Source organism: Triturus cristatus, chromosome 3_2, assembly GCF_964204655.1.
Source record: "Triturus cristatus chromosome 3_2, aTriCri1.1, whole genome shotgun sequence".
Classification (NCBI taxonomy): domain Eukaryota; kingdom Metazoa; phylum Chordata; class Amphibia; order Caudata; family Salamandridae; genus Triturus; species Triturus cristatus.
In genome coordinates, this window is record NC_140584.1 from 903,508,649 (window position 1) to 903,521,922 (window position 13,274).

General features: G+C 40.8%; 1 protein-coding gene across 1 annotated transcript in view; it reads left to right on the top strand.

Annotated features, from left to right (window-relative positions):
* Positions 1-9,044: 9,044 nt before the first annotated feature.
* LOC146858424 (multidrug and toxin extrusion protein 1-like) overlaps positions 9,045-13,274 on the top strand; it is a 332,280-nt gene continuing 328,050 nt past the window's right edge. Inside the window, exons 1-2 of the mRNA XM_085646918.1 lie at positions 9,045-9,151; positions 9,489-9,765. Of these exons, the coding sequence (XP_085503044.1) occupies positions 9,586-9,765 (180 nt within the window). The 5' untranslated portion in view covers positions 9,045-9,151; positions 9,489-9,585. The remainder of the gene's footprint in view (positions 9,152-9,488; positions 9,766-13,274) is intronic.

Genomic DNA, 13,274 nt, shown 5'->3' on the forward strand with positions numbered 1-13,274 from the left:
TTGCCATTTTCTGTAGAAAGTGTATAAAATTAAAATTTAGCAGTCATCAGATCATTCAAAATGTGTTTAGAGTGAGAAAGTGTTCTAGATGTTTGATAGATGAGTTAAGTACTTTTACTTTCTTGGCAGCCAATTTCCGCTTCTGGGAAACAAAATTGATAATAAAATCTCTGGAAGCGGCCTTGAAAGCATCCCAAATAATCTGAGGAGACAGATCAGGAGATTAATATTCTTTAAAAAATGTGTTAGCAAATTGTTTAAAAGTGTGTGTAAGCTTCAGATCTAGCAGAAGAGAATTATTAAATCTCCACCGTCTAGTTCCCGGAATAGGTGGAAGGAGCTCCAAATCCAAGGTGACTGGTGCGTGATTAGAAATCAATATGTATCCTATATCAGAATTGATAACATGTTGAGTAAGAGCGTTAGAAATAAATACATAATGTATTCATGATTGGGAAAAATGAACAGGGGAAAAGAAAGTGTACTCTTGAAGTGCAGGATTGCACAATCTCCCTGCATCAACAAGAAAGCGTTGAGATATTATTGATTTAAACCTGGAATGGATTTGTGAAGATATAAATTTAGTTTTGGAGTGCCTGCCTAGAATGGGATCATAACTAGTATTTTGCGAAAACAATATTAATATAGTAAAACATAACCCTGAAAGTGTAGTAACAAATCACAATAGATTGCATATAAAGCAAAAATTAAAGTCAGAGAAAAAGAAAGAGAGGAAGGGAGACTAGAAGACAAAGACAGAAACAGAAGAGTTGAAAAAACAGAAGGAGGGTGGGAAGGATGACTAAAGAGAGATAAGAACCTGATAAAAAACCTTCCGTAGAGAGAAAATAGAAGGAGAAGAAATAAAGAAACAGGGCAAAAAAGAAAGAAAGAAAGAAAAAACATATACAAAATACAAAAAATGACATGCCAGAAAAAGCACACTAAATTCGGGGTGGTGCAGCCATATAAGGGAAACGGTAGAACAACTGGAGCTCTTGAAACGGACACGGGAGGAAGGAGGTACATCATCAGATGTACAGAGAGTCACATGCATGACTTATGAACAGGGCTGTACCGAATAAAAGAAGGAGAAACAAGTTATACAGATGTTAACAAAGACAGTACATGAAACACTTAACAAGGAATGTATTAAACACTGACAAGAGTTACTTAAATAAGTTATTAAACAGCGGCTTTAATAATTTCCACATCTTCCTGTCTACTATTGCCCAAAAATTGTTGAATAAGATAAGGATCCTCATAAAAAGTGGTCTTATTTTTACATAAGGAACCTTAAAAAGGCAGGGCTGACCGCTGTTGCCTTAGCATAGTCTTTGCAAAAGAAAAGAGTAGAGCCATGCCAGGAGATTCTACCTTTGACCTTGACTGCTTGTATGACTTATAACATATCTGTGTATTCTATAAAACACAAATAACTCCTCTTGGTTTACTCGATGTAGACTCAGATTGTGAAACATGACCTAAGCGATGAGCCAGCTGAATGTTCAGTTGTGGAGTTTCAGGGAGATCCAGATGTTTCAGAAGAAAGGATTAAAAATAGGAGAGAGGATTAGAGTCCTCAACTACCTCTACTGAACCATAAATGCCTACAATAGTGTGCCCTTTTTTACGATTTTCAAGGTTTTCAATCTGCTTTTGAAGATGTGGGATCTGAGTCTGCATAGAGGGGACCTGACTGGCGACAGAATGAAAAGACTCCACTTTATCCTCTAATTGAACAACCCTGCTCTCCCTGTGTGAGCATTTATCATCCAACTGTTTAAGACGATTATTAGTCTCTTCCATGTATGGCTTACGTGCCCGGATTTCCTCAAGAATTAGTTCCATGGAAATTGGAGGAGGAGATATAGTTGGTGAAGGAGGGTCTTTTTTATGATTCTTTTCCCAGATGAAAGCACTGATGTGCCAGATAGCTTGGATGCAATTTTGGAGGTAGCAAGTGGTATACAGGATGTCGGGACACCTGTTATTATACCTTCCTAGGAATCCGCCATGTTATCTTGAAGAATGCAAAAAGGAATAAAGTCAACTACAGATGGAGAGGAAGTGTTGACAGAACGACAAGCAGACTTTGTTCTCCTCATACACAGATAGCACAAAAGCAGCACGCAGCCAGAATAAGAATAGAACCTGACGGGATGCACAGCAATACAGCTTAAATGATAGTATTCACCTTGTGTTCAAGAAATTTCAGTCACAAGGAAGACTGAGTAAGGCATTATCTGAAAGCACCAGGAGGACCCCAATAATAATATATGATACTTTGAGACCACTGAAGAGGTATAGAACTTGCAAATTCTAGTGCAAGAATTGCACTCATCCACTAAAACAACCAGGAACCCAACAAAAAATTAGTGCCTCATAATAACAAGCATTAGCATAGCCAATAGGTCTCGCTTTTGGGACCTTCTAAGCATTTAATTATGCAGCACAATATCCTTGGTGCAACCACATCAACTGTTGCGTGGCTTAACACTTATAAGTTCCCAAAGGCGAGACCTAGTGGCTATGCCAATGCTTGGGGTGGTTGTGTGTGTGGTTGTATGTGTGGTTGTGTGTGGTTGTGTGTGTTTTTGTGGTTGTGTGTGTGTGATTGTGTGTGTGGAGTTGTATGTGTGTGTGGTTGTGTGGGTGTGGTTGTGTGTCTGTGGTGTGTGTGTGGTTGTGTGTGTGGTTGTGTGTGTGGTTGCGTGTGTGGGTGTGGGTGTGGTTGTGGGTACGGGTGCGGTTGTGGGTGTGGGTGGATGTGTGGTTGGGTGTGGATGTGTGTGTGGTTGTGTGTGTGTGGTTGTGTGTGTGTGGTTGTGGTTGTGTGTGTATGTGGTTGTGTGTGGTTGTGTGTGTGTGGTTTGTGTGTGTGGTGTGTGTGGTTGTGTGCTTGTGTGTGGTTGTGTGGTTGTGTGTGTGCGGTTGTGTGTGTGGTTGTGTGTGTGGTTGTGTGTGTGGTTGTATGTGTGGTTGTGTGTGTGGTTGTGTGTGTGTGTGTGTGGGTTTGTGTTACTATCCTTGTGGGGACTTGAGTGTGATAACACACTCACGCTGTGGGGATTTGATTGCACTGTGGGGACCTGAACCCAGGTCCCCACAAGGCAATGTATTCTAAATGATAAAGAATGACTCCAGGAACATATGTGCCAATTTTTACAACATTTTAAAAAATTACCTTGTGGGGACCTGTGTTTCATGAAGTGTGTTTATATTTTGCTCAGGTCTGCCCCTGTAGACAGGAGACGATACTGCAGGCTTAAACACACTTTGCATTTAAACACACTTTGCTTAGCAGAAACACACTTTAGCAGTAGAACACAAACGCTTTAAAAGTAAAAGCTGCATGTTTATCGTAATATTTATCATTCAAATTAACCTTTTCTCTATTTATTAATATAAAACTTCATTGCCTTGTAGCTATTGAATTTAAACTATTTGGATCTAAAAATTGTTGGTGGTTTTACAGGATTCCTAAAAGCAATTTGGGTCTTCATTAGGGACATTTGATCCTTACCTACAATTAAAGAATAAATATGTAATACAATGCGATACAATATAAGCTGATTTGCTTGCTTTTGGCAAGTAACCTAGGGCCATCAATGGCAATTGTTACAGTTTAATGCTTATACCAAAAATGCAGAGCCTTTATATTGCTTTGCCTTTGTTTAAATTTTACCATGCAACATGGAATATGTTCTTTTATATTATGGTTACATGAGGAGTGAGAGAATAGCATTTTGTGGTAAAGGCTACATTTTTTCAGGCTGCTAACTGAAGCAATGTTATACCCTCCTAGCAGTAACCTTGAAGCACTTTGGATGAGATACATAGAAGGATTCAATTAGTGGTGTAGTGAATCACTACTTTAGCAGCAAAGGGCCATATGTAGGTAAATCTCAAATACTGATTTCTTAATAGCGAATTTTACCGATTCGCTATTAAGAAATCGGTATTTCCTATGTAACTAAGGATTCGGTAAAAAATACCGAATCCTTAATATTCCTTATTACCGAATCGGTAATTGAGATTCGGTAATAAGGAATACCTACCCATTCATTTCTATGGGCTTGGAGGCCCGTAGTAATGAATGTGAAGACATTCACTATTAGCGATTCGGTATTACCGAATCGCTAATAGCGGGAGCACTTTCAAGGGTGCCAGGGTGTCAAAAGGACACCCTGTTGCACCCCTGAAATGTGCATGTGTGCACATGTGGCACACATACATGCCCTAAGGGCATGAATGTGTGCCACATGGCACTTAACAAAAAACAAAAAAGTAAATTTTTAAAGGAAATTGGTAATTACCACCAATTTGAAGTTGGTGGTAATTACCGATTTCTTAAGGCCCAAAAGCACTCTTTAATGTGCTTCCTACATTGCATTTAAGGAATCGGTATTACCGATTCCTTCCTTAAATGCAAGAGCAATAAGGAATCGGTATTTACCGATTCCTTATTTACAGATTCCTTACCTACATTAGGAATGGCTAAATACTGGTCGGTAACGCTGAAATTTACCGAATTTTGGCATTACCGACCGGTATTTAGCCACCTACATCTGGCCCTAAGTCGGGTGGGGTTCTTTATGGGTCTCTTATGTCTGCAACTCGGCAGGCAAAACTTCATAATTAACGCAAAAATGGAATATAGGATCAATAGAAGAGCAAGCAGGAGCATGGAATAACGAAAGGTGGGAAAATAGAAAAGGGAAAGAAAGAAGGAATGAATATTGAACGAAAGGAAGGGTAAATAGAATGCTGGATGGATGAATGGGTGAATGAATAGATGGATGAGTGGGTGAAAGGATGAGTAAAAGCATAGATGAATGAACAGCTTTACAGAATAAATGGATGGGTGAATGAATGAATAGATGGATGGGTGTGTGTGGTTGTGGTTGTGTGTGTGGTTGTGGTTGTGTGTGTGGTTGTGTGTGTGTTTGGGTGTGGTTGTGTGTGGTTGTGGTTGAGTGTGTGTATGTGGTTGTGGTTGTGTGTGTGTGTGTGTGGTTGTGTGTGTGGTTGTGTGTGTGGTGTGTGGTTGTGTGTGTGGTTGTGTGTGTGTGGTTGTGGTTGTGTGTGTGTGTGTGTGTGGTTGTGTGTGTGTGTGTGGTTGTGTGTGTGGCTGTGTGTGTTGTGTATATGGATATAGTTGTGTGTGTGGTTGTGTGTGTGGTTGTGTGTGTGTGGTTGTGTGTGGTTGTGGGTGTGGGTGTGGGTGTGGTTGGGTGGGGTTGTGGCTGTGTGTGTGTGTGGTTGTGGGTGTGGTTGTGGGTGTGGTTGTTTGTGTGGTTGTGTGTGTGTGGTTGTGTGTGTGGTTGGGTGTGGTTGTGTGTGGTTGTGTGTGTGGTTGTGTGTGGTTGTGTGTAGTTGTGTGTGTGTGGTTGTGTGTGTGGTTGTGGTTGTGTGTGGTTGTGGGGTTGTGTGTGGTTGTGTGTGTGGTTGTGGTTGTGTGTGTATGTGGTTGTGTGTGTGGTTGTGTGTGTGGTTGTGTGGTTGCGCATGTGGTTGTGTGTGTGGTTGTGTGTGTGGTTGTGGTTGTGTGTGTGGTTGTGTGTGGGGTTGTGTGTGTGGTTGTGTGTGGTTTGTGTGTGTGTGGTTGTGGTTGTGTGTGTGATTGTTGGTTGTTGTGTGTGTGTGTGTGTGGCTGTGTGTATGTGTGTGGTTGTGTGTGTGTGTGTGTGTGGTTGTGTGTGTGTGTGGTTGTGCATGTGGTTGTGGTTGTGTGTGGTCGTGGTTGTGTGTATGATTGTGTGCGTGGTTGTGGTTTTGTGTGTGACAGTAATACTAAAAGCATATCAAAATAAAGGAACACAAACATCGAGTTTGTGGAAAGAGAAAGCACATTGTAAGTCAAACGGGCGCAGCAAAGTATTAACACAACAACATGTTCTTTGATGTTTGATGTTCTTTGAACGAGAGAGAACATCAAAGGGGCGACGCGAGAGAACATCAAAGGGGCGCCGCGAAAGTGATCTCGGGCAAAAGTGAAAGTGATCGCAGACGCTTAATGAGCATGATGAGGTTTGCCATATGGTGCCTCTGCTCCTAAGCGCGCGCCCGCGCACATGCACTGAAATTCTCACCAGACCAGCGCATGCGCTGGGTCAGGCGAGACCTAAAAAGGACATGTTGCTAATTATCTTTGAGGAGAAACATCCTCGCTGTAAAAAACAAAATGGCGGACGCGAGCCCTGAGGGAATCGCGTCAGCTTCAAGAAATGTAAAATGCGTTTTCCCGCTTACCGCAGAGGTTGCTTTAACCCAGGAAAACTAATGCCGACAATTTCATCTTCAATGCGGTTCCTTTCTGCATGATATGAAAAGGGCCTTCCGTAGGAGGAAGTTAAAACCTCCTGTGTCGCCTCACAGCTCAGAGACAAGCGACCATTCTGCTGGCGTCCAAGCCACGCCCCCTCCAGCCTCTCTGACTCCTGACCTGAGCCCTTAGCCTTGTGTGCTCTGTGCTGTCTTTATGACCTGATAAATGGCTTACAGTCTACATAAACTGGTTTGGTGCAGGTGATGTAGCGCCTAAAGGTTTGAAATTTGAAGGGGTGCATCATATTCACTGTTAGTTGGCACCCGCATATAATCAATGTATATTTAGATGTGTCGTGCGAAATGTATTAAGAAATGTATCAGCTATATCGCAACATAGAAGTGTTAGAAATGGGAAAACATATTGTGGATGTATTCAGTAAAATGCATGATGATTAGTTTTCGTTCAATGAAATGTATTAGGTTAAACGTGTGACATGATTAAAATTACTTATGTAGGTCGCCTATTCATGTATGTGAAAGTAAAAGTACTAATGCTTAGAATGTGATTTAATAGCGTGTTTAACTGAGTAGAGGCCCGAATGCAAATATATCGCTGAGAAGAAAGGCCTGTTATTTCCTTATGTTAGCTGAATGCGGTAGGCCGCAAATGATTTATTCTGCTAGAGATTTTGGGCTGCAGTAAATTGTAAAGTTAAAAGATGCGAAGTATTTCTCCGTCCCATGATCTCACCGCAGGTGCAAGGACAGTTGGTTCGTTAGTAGAAAAGGTCTTTGTCTAAGAGTTGAATTATGGGGGAAGCCAGACATGGGAGTACTTTGGAATGTGCCAATCGCAACTCCCAGCGTGGACGGTGTCTGGGACCCAAGGCCAAGCTGATGGACGATGGAGGATGGACAGCTCAGGATGGAAAATTACTGGAAGAAGACCTGGTCGAGGAGGTGTGCCGGAGGGCGTGTTCTATGATTTGGGGTTTTGTATTAGGGACAGCACCCCGTGGGTTGAGCAGAATAGAATAGACCAGAGCAGAGAGAAGGGGTGGGCGAGGAGCTAGAAGGAACTCTTTAGGTCGAGCTCTCACTAAGTGAAGACTTCTTAGGGAGTTTCACTTGTGACACCTTTTCATGATTTCTTGGGTCTTAAGGGAATGCTAAGTAGGGATGTCATCTAGCATAGAGTAGGGACAGAGATGCTTTTGTTTAATGATTCTTAATATTGACATTGGCTTGGTAGTTATCTACCTCATGCTTTTAGAATTTGTACTTTTGTTCATATTTAGTCGAATGCGGATTCTTCGTAGAGTAGCAGTTGTGTTAGTGCCTATTTACCTGTTGTGCCTTGTACTGAGGTGCCTATATCTGCAGATGTTTTTGTTGATAATAAAATCCCGAGAGCAATAGAGATTGAGTTTCGAGTCCTTAATTATGTTAAATTGCGGAAAGTATTCTCTGATAATTGTGTTTTCTCCCTCCACGCTATTGGGCAAGTAAAAAGGTTCAATCGACCAGAGTGGGTTCTTGGAGACTAATAGAAACAAGAAAATTGGGCCCCAGCACAGGCGCATTCAGGAATGCAAGCATTAGAATGTTTATCCCTTGCTGTCTCACTCTGTCCAGTCCGACAAATCACTATGACGTGTATTTCCTCTGTAGATTTAATGTGTTAAGATATATCAATAAATAAATAATCTGTGGGGCACTCAGAATTGTTATCTCAAAGTCTGTAATGAAGGTCTGGGGTAATACTGAGTCTGCAGCTACCGACGTCATTATCATATGAAATGTATTTTCTGATGTCATGACTACATGTTTATTATTGCTTTATTAACCTCCTTGCTGTCTCAAATTTGCTAGTATATGCACCATTTCCTACTTCTTTGTCAAAATGTTCTTGGGGGAAGAACAACCCCGAAGTCACCCTTCTTACAGTCAGACTCGCTCGCTATCTGCGCTCGCCACCGGGCACTCATCCAGAACTTTTACGCCGCACCACTTTCAAATGTCACCAGCCGCCACTGGGGATGACAAGTTTGAATAATAGTGCTTCTTTTTTGTCTCACTTTAAAAGGTGTTTGTTCAACTTAATCTTTAATATTCAACACAAGAAGCGTTGTGTGACCTTTGTAGGGTCCAAAGGGCACCCATGGCGCATATCACGCAATTCAAGTTGTTTGCTACGGACATTCGCTGTCATAACTTTCCCAGCACTTTCTTGTGCGCTTTATTAAACAATGATATTGCAGCAGGTGCTGCTGGATAAAAACAGCTAAAGAAAAGAAAATAGTACTAAAATCAGCCTTGAAATTCTTACATTTTATTCACTGAAGACCTGATACTGAAATATAGAAAATATTATCTTAAAACATGAAGCTACAGCTCCTCGAAGGGATAAAACGCTCTCAAGTTTATAAAAGCGTTTAATCTTCGGCACTTTTTTCAGATCAAACAGCAGTTCTCTTCCAACATGTAGTCAATGCTTAAACAAACCAGCGAAGGTTTTCTGCTTTGATAGTAGAGACTAACCCCGGCTGTACCGTTATCTCTTCACCCTCCTCCATTCGCCTCTACTCGGGCCCCGCTCACGACAGAGGAAATCAGAGATATGTGATGAAGGTAACTTCCTCTTTAACAAAGTACAGAGACCTGCACATTTGACCTACATTATAGTTGATGTTTAAAAAACACATGTAACTCATTTGACAACTGAACTTTATTGTCCGTGTAGATAACTTTTTCTCCAGTTTCCTTTGGCATGTTGTCAGAGTCACTCTTTGCTGACAGAGACGGGCCTGTCATGCAAACTTCAGACTCGCCAGTGACCAGTAGGAGATCCGTTTTGGACATTGCTGACGCCGGAAAGGTAGGGCCACATTGTGGCTCGGGGCTGGACCTCCCCTCCCCTGAAAGCTACGTCACTGACAGGCAACTGATTAATCCCCACCTTTCCTTACAGTAGTTCTGATGTCCCTATTACGAAGTTCTCCTCTGTTAAGTAGCTCTCAAGTTCTCCGTCTGACGGTGCTATTTTACTTGCGTTGTAATAATTTCAATTGTAGATTTGTTATGGATAAAAAAATTACAAGTATCACAGTTCAAAGGAAAAACTGAATTGGCTGAGCTGCACATACTTGACAGTAAAAGGATGGTGCTGAAAAGGCAACATTCATAATTAGTGACTGGTGTTCACTGTGTTGCAGGTTCCAGTCCCCTTTGGTGAGGCCTCGAGCTAACTTTCCCCAGGAAGCGGGGATTTTGGTCGATGTCGAAGAAAGACTTCACCCAAAGAACCTCACAATGGCGCCAGCTGATGGTGTGAGGAAAGAGGATAACCATGCCATGTGCAGTAACCCTCTACCTGCCCTGCAAGGACAGTCTTCCTCCTATTGGGGAAAATGCTTTTGGAAAAATTATCAGCTTGTTCCAGCGAACTTCTCAGAAGAAGCTAAGCAGCTGGTGCTCTTGGGGGCACCAATGGTAAGGATGAAATATTCAGTTATTTACGGCCAAGTAATACCTGCATGTGATAAAAACTTTACAAGCCTAATTTAGAATTAGGTGGGAATAGAAAGATCTAAAGCAGTCCAGCATGCAAATTGTTTTAGCCTTAAGTAGAATGAGTTACTGTGGTATTGTGCTTGGCAACCAAATGATGCTCCACGGAAGAGGGGTAAAGGAGTGAACATGAATGTATCTGCCTGTGAGCTGGAAGGATGGAATAAGAGACTGGTCACTTGAACATCTGTTAAGAATTATGTATGTGGGTGGTTCCGGGAATGGGTTTCTAGGGGTCCTGGGCCAGAGATTCCATAAGGTCGGGTGGCGCAGTAAACATTAAGATATGACCTGGCTTGTGGCAGTGAAGTTGCTAGAGTCGGGCTAGATGAGGCCTCTGCCACAGCTCTTTTTGACCTGGACCCCACCGCCGCAGCTGTTCAATGTGCCACCACGCAACACAGAAAAAAAACACACACTGCACCTTGCCTGGCACAATATACAAGCACACGTGCACACCGCACACTCTTTACAAGTGCCCTTTACAGGGGGCTCCACCAGTTTGTTCTGTGGCTCAGTGTGTGCCCCTCTTAGAAATTACTTCTAGAAACACCACTGCTTTGTTAGGGGAATAGAAAGGAATAGGATATTTCCACCTCAAGACTGCTGACCGAAGAATGTGGCCTGGCTGGTGTCGGAACCTGTGTAATTAACAGGTAACTGGGTTGTCACGGCTGGCAACCCAATATGTTACCTAAAGAAAGGAGGAAGGAACTCAACCACTTAACACTACAATGTGCGTATGCATTGGAATGAGGGAAAGAACATTTTGCGAGTACCCCAGATCATGCACTGTTGGGGAAGATGATCAATGGGATTTTTTCATGTTTTGAAGTTTTGTAAACATAATGCATTGAAAACAGATTGATGCAATACCTCTGGTCAGAACGTGGTAGGATTAAAATTTCACTTTACATGCGTTGTTATGTACACTCTTCAAAGAAAGCAATGGCATATTCTGCATACTAGAGAATGTTTCAATGATACAAGGTGGGAAGTACAGGCATATTTTGGCTATAAGTCTTAAAGTAATAGCTACAGGAAGCAGACAATAAAAGGCTCCATCACATGGTACACTCAGTACTAACCTTTTCAGCCAGTATATGTAATAAGGACATAATCGTCTCATCAACGGCACTAGTAATAATGCCCCTATCAGGCAGTAGGCACTAAGAGTTTAGTGATAGAATGGGTCAGTATGGCACCGAACAACAGGGATTAGAGTAATGGCCCCATCAGGCACTGGGGATACTAATATACTCATTTGGGGCAGTAAAGTTAATAAAGATAAAATTAGACAATATTCCTGATACGGTTTAATTCACCATTATATTTATGTTTTTTTAAAGTTTCAAATAGTTTTATTGAAATGAAAATAAGGTGAATATACAAAGTATACAATGCAGAACTTACAACCTCACATTTCAATCTTGTTATTTACAAGCAAAGGAAATTGATGGATAATACAGAAGTAAAACATAATAGAAAGCAATATACATTAAATAAAACATATATGCACTGTAAGAAGTATTGAAGAAACTTATGGAACTACTAGGGAAATCAGGGTGGTTTGGGAACCTCCTGTTGAAATGGTTTTGGTAAAGAACATCACCTGGCATTGTCATCAATAAATGTCGTAACAGGTGACCACAAATCAATACGCTTTGTAGCCCTTTGGGGTGGGTTTACAAAGGCAGTATCCAGCCTATGAGTATGACAGACAGTGTAACATCAAGCTCTATATGAAATCTTCGAAAAGTCTTTCCAATTAACAGCAATTTGTTGAAAAGCAATCGCTAATAATAAATCAATAATCTTGACATTAAGTGAAACCCCATCCCATATAGAAGAGATGCTACCCAAAAAAATATGAATAACAGAAAAAGGATATGAGATTTTATATATCAAGTTAATTTGTGACCATACGTGCTTCCAAAAAGTTTGCACTTTTGGACAAATGAATAACATATGAAACAGGTCAGCATTGGGGGAGAGGCATGTCCAACATGTGTCCGGGATGGCTGGAAAGCGTTTACATAAAATGGCTGGTGTGAGTAAAAGTCTGTTATAAACAAAGAATAGTGTTTGTGTGGTGTTTGCTGTTCTAGAGGCTTTACGGATTTTAGACCAGATTGCTTTCAAAAGTGAGAGTGACCAGCATACCGCAAAATCTTTTTCCTAGGCCTCTTCACTTTTTGTTTTCCGTCTATCAAAGTTAATGCCTTGTAGGTATTTGTAAATAGTAGAGGCTTTGGGGTTAGTCATTAAAAGGGCATGAAGTCGTAAGGAGGGCTCTGAATTATTAGAGGAAGTAGACACGTCAGGGATACGGAAATATACTTCTTATACAGCTTGCTTAAGTATATTATATTTATGTAAAAAGGAAGTCGGTAAGTTGAATATCTGCTTAAGTGGAACAAAAAGGATGAATTCTGAATTTAAGAATAATTGATGAATCCATAGCAAACCCCTATCTCTCCAAGTCCTCCAATAAAAGGGTCTATTATGGATTAATAATTCTTTGTTATGTCAGATTGGGGAATTTAAAAAGGAATTCTTAGAATCGAGAGTAGTTTGAGAAGGTATATCAAGCAATTTAGAAGTATACTTTAATACAGGAGTGGAAATGGACTGTGGTTTACGCGAAAAAGAAAACTATTCACAAAATGAGTTAGGAGACATAAACAGGCGCTCAATTGAAGTCCAGAGAGGGCAATCATCTGCAGAGTCAAGCAACCACGAAGAGGCCTGACGCAGTAAGAAAGCTTTATGATAAGCCTGGAAGTCTGGAAAATTAACACCACCCTCTGTTTTAGGACGGATTAATTTTGATAGAGACATTCGAGATTTCTTATTATTCCATAAGAAAGAGGATAAAATTGAATTAATTTTTTTAATTAATTTGGAAGTAATGGGTATTGGGATATTCAAGATAGTGTATAATACTATGGGCGATAACATTATCTTTATGGTATCCAAACGACCCCACCAAGACAAATAAAGGGGATGCCATTTAGAAGTCAATTCTGTGATCTTTTGAAGGCATTTATTCATGCACAAAGTTACTGTTTCTGAGATTGAGGGTGTAAAGTGTAAACCTAAGTATTTAATATGATTGGGACTCCATTTAAATTGAGAGTTTTGAAAATGTGAACTAAAAGTATGTTTTGTTAGAGGTAATATTTCGCATTTATCATTGTTTAATTTGTATCCAGAAATAAGTGAGTATGAATTCACCTCCCTTAAAAAAGCTGGAACTGATTCTTCTGGCTTAGACAGAAAGAGGAGAATGTCATCAGCATAGGCTGCGAGTTTGACATGAACATTGGGCGTTTGAAATCCATAAATATTTGGGTTTTGACGCAATTTGGATAAAAAAGGCTCTAGAGCCAAATTAAAAAGGAAAGGAGAAAGAGGACAACCCTGGCGCA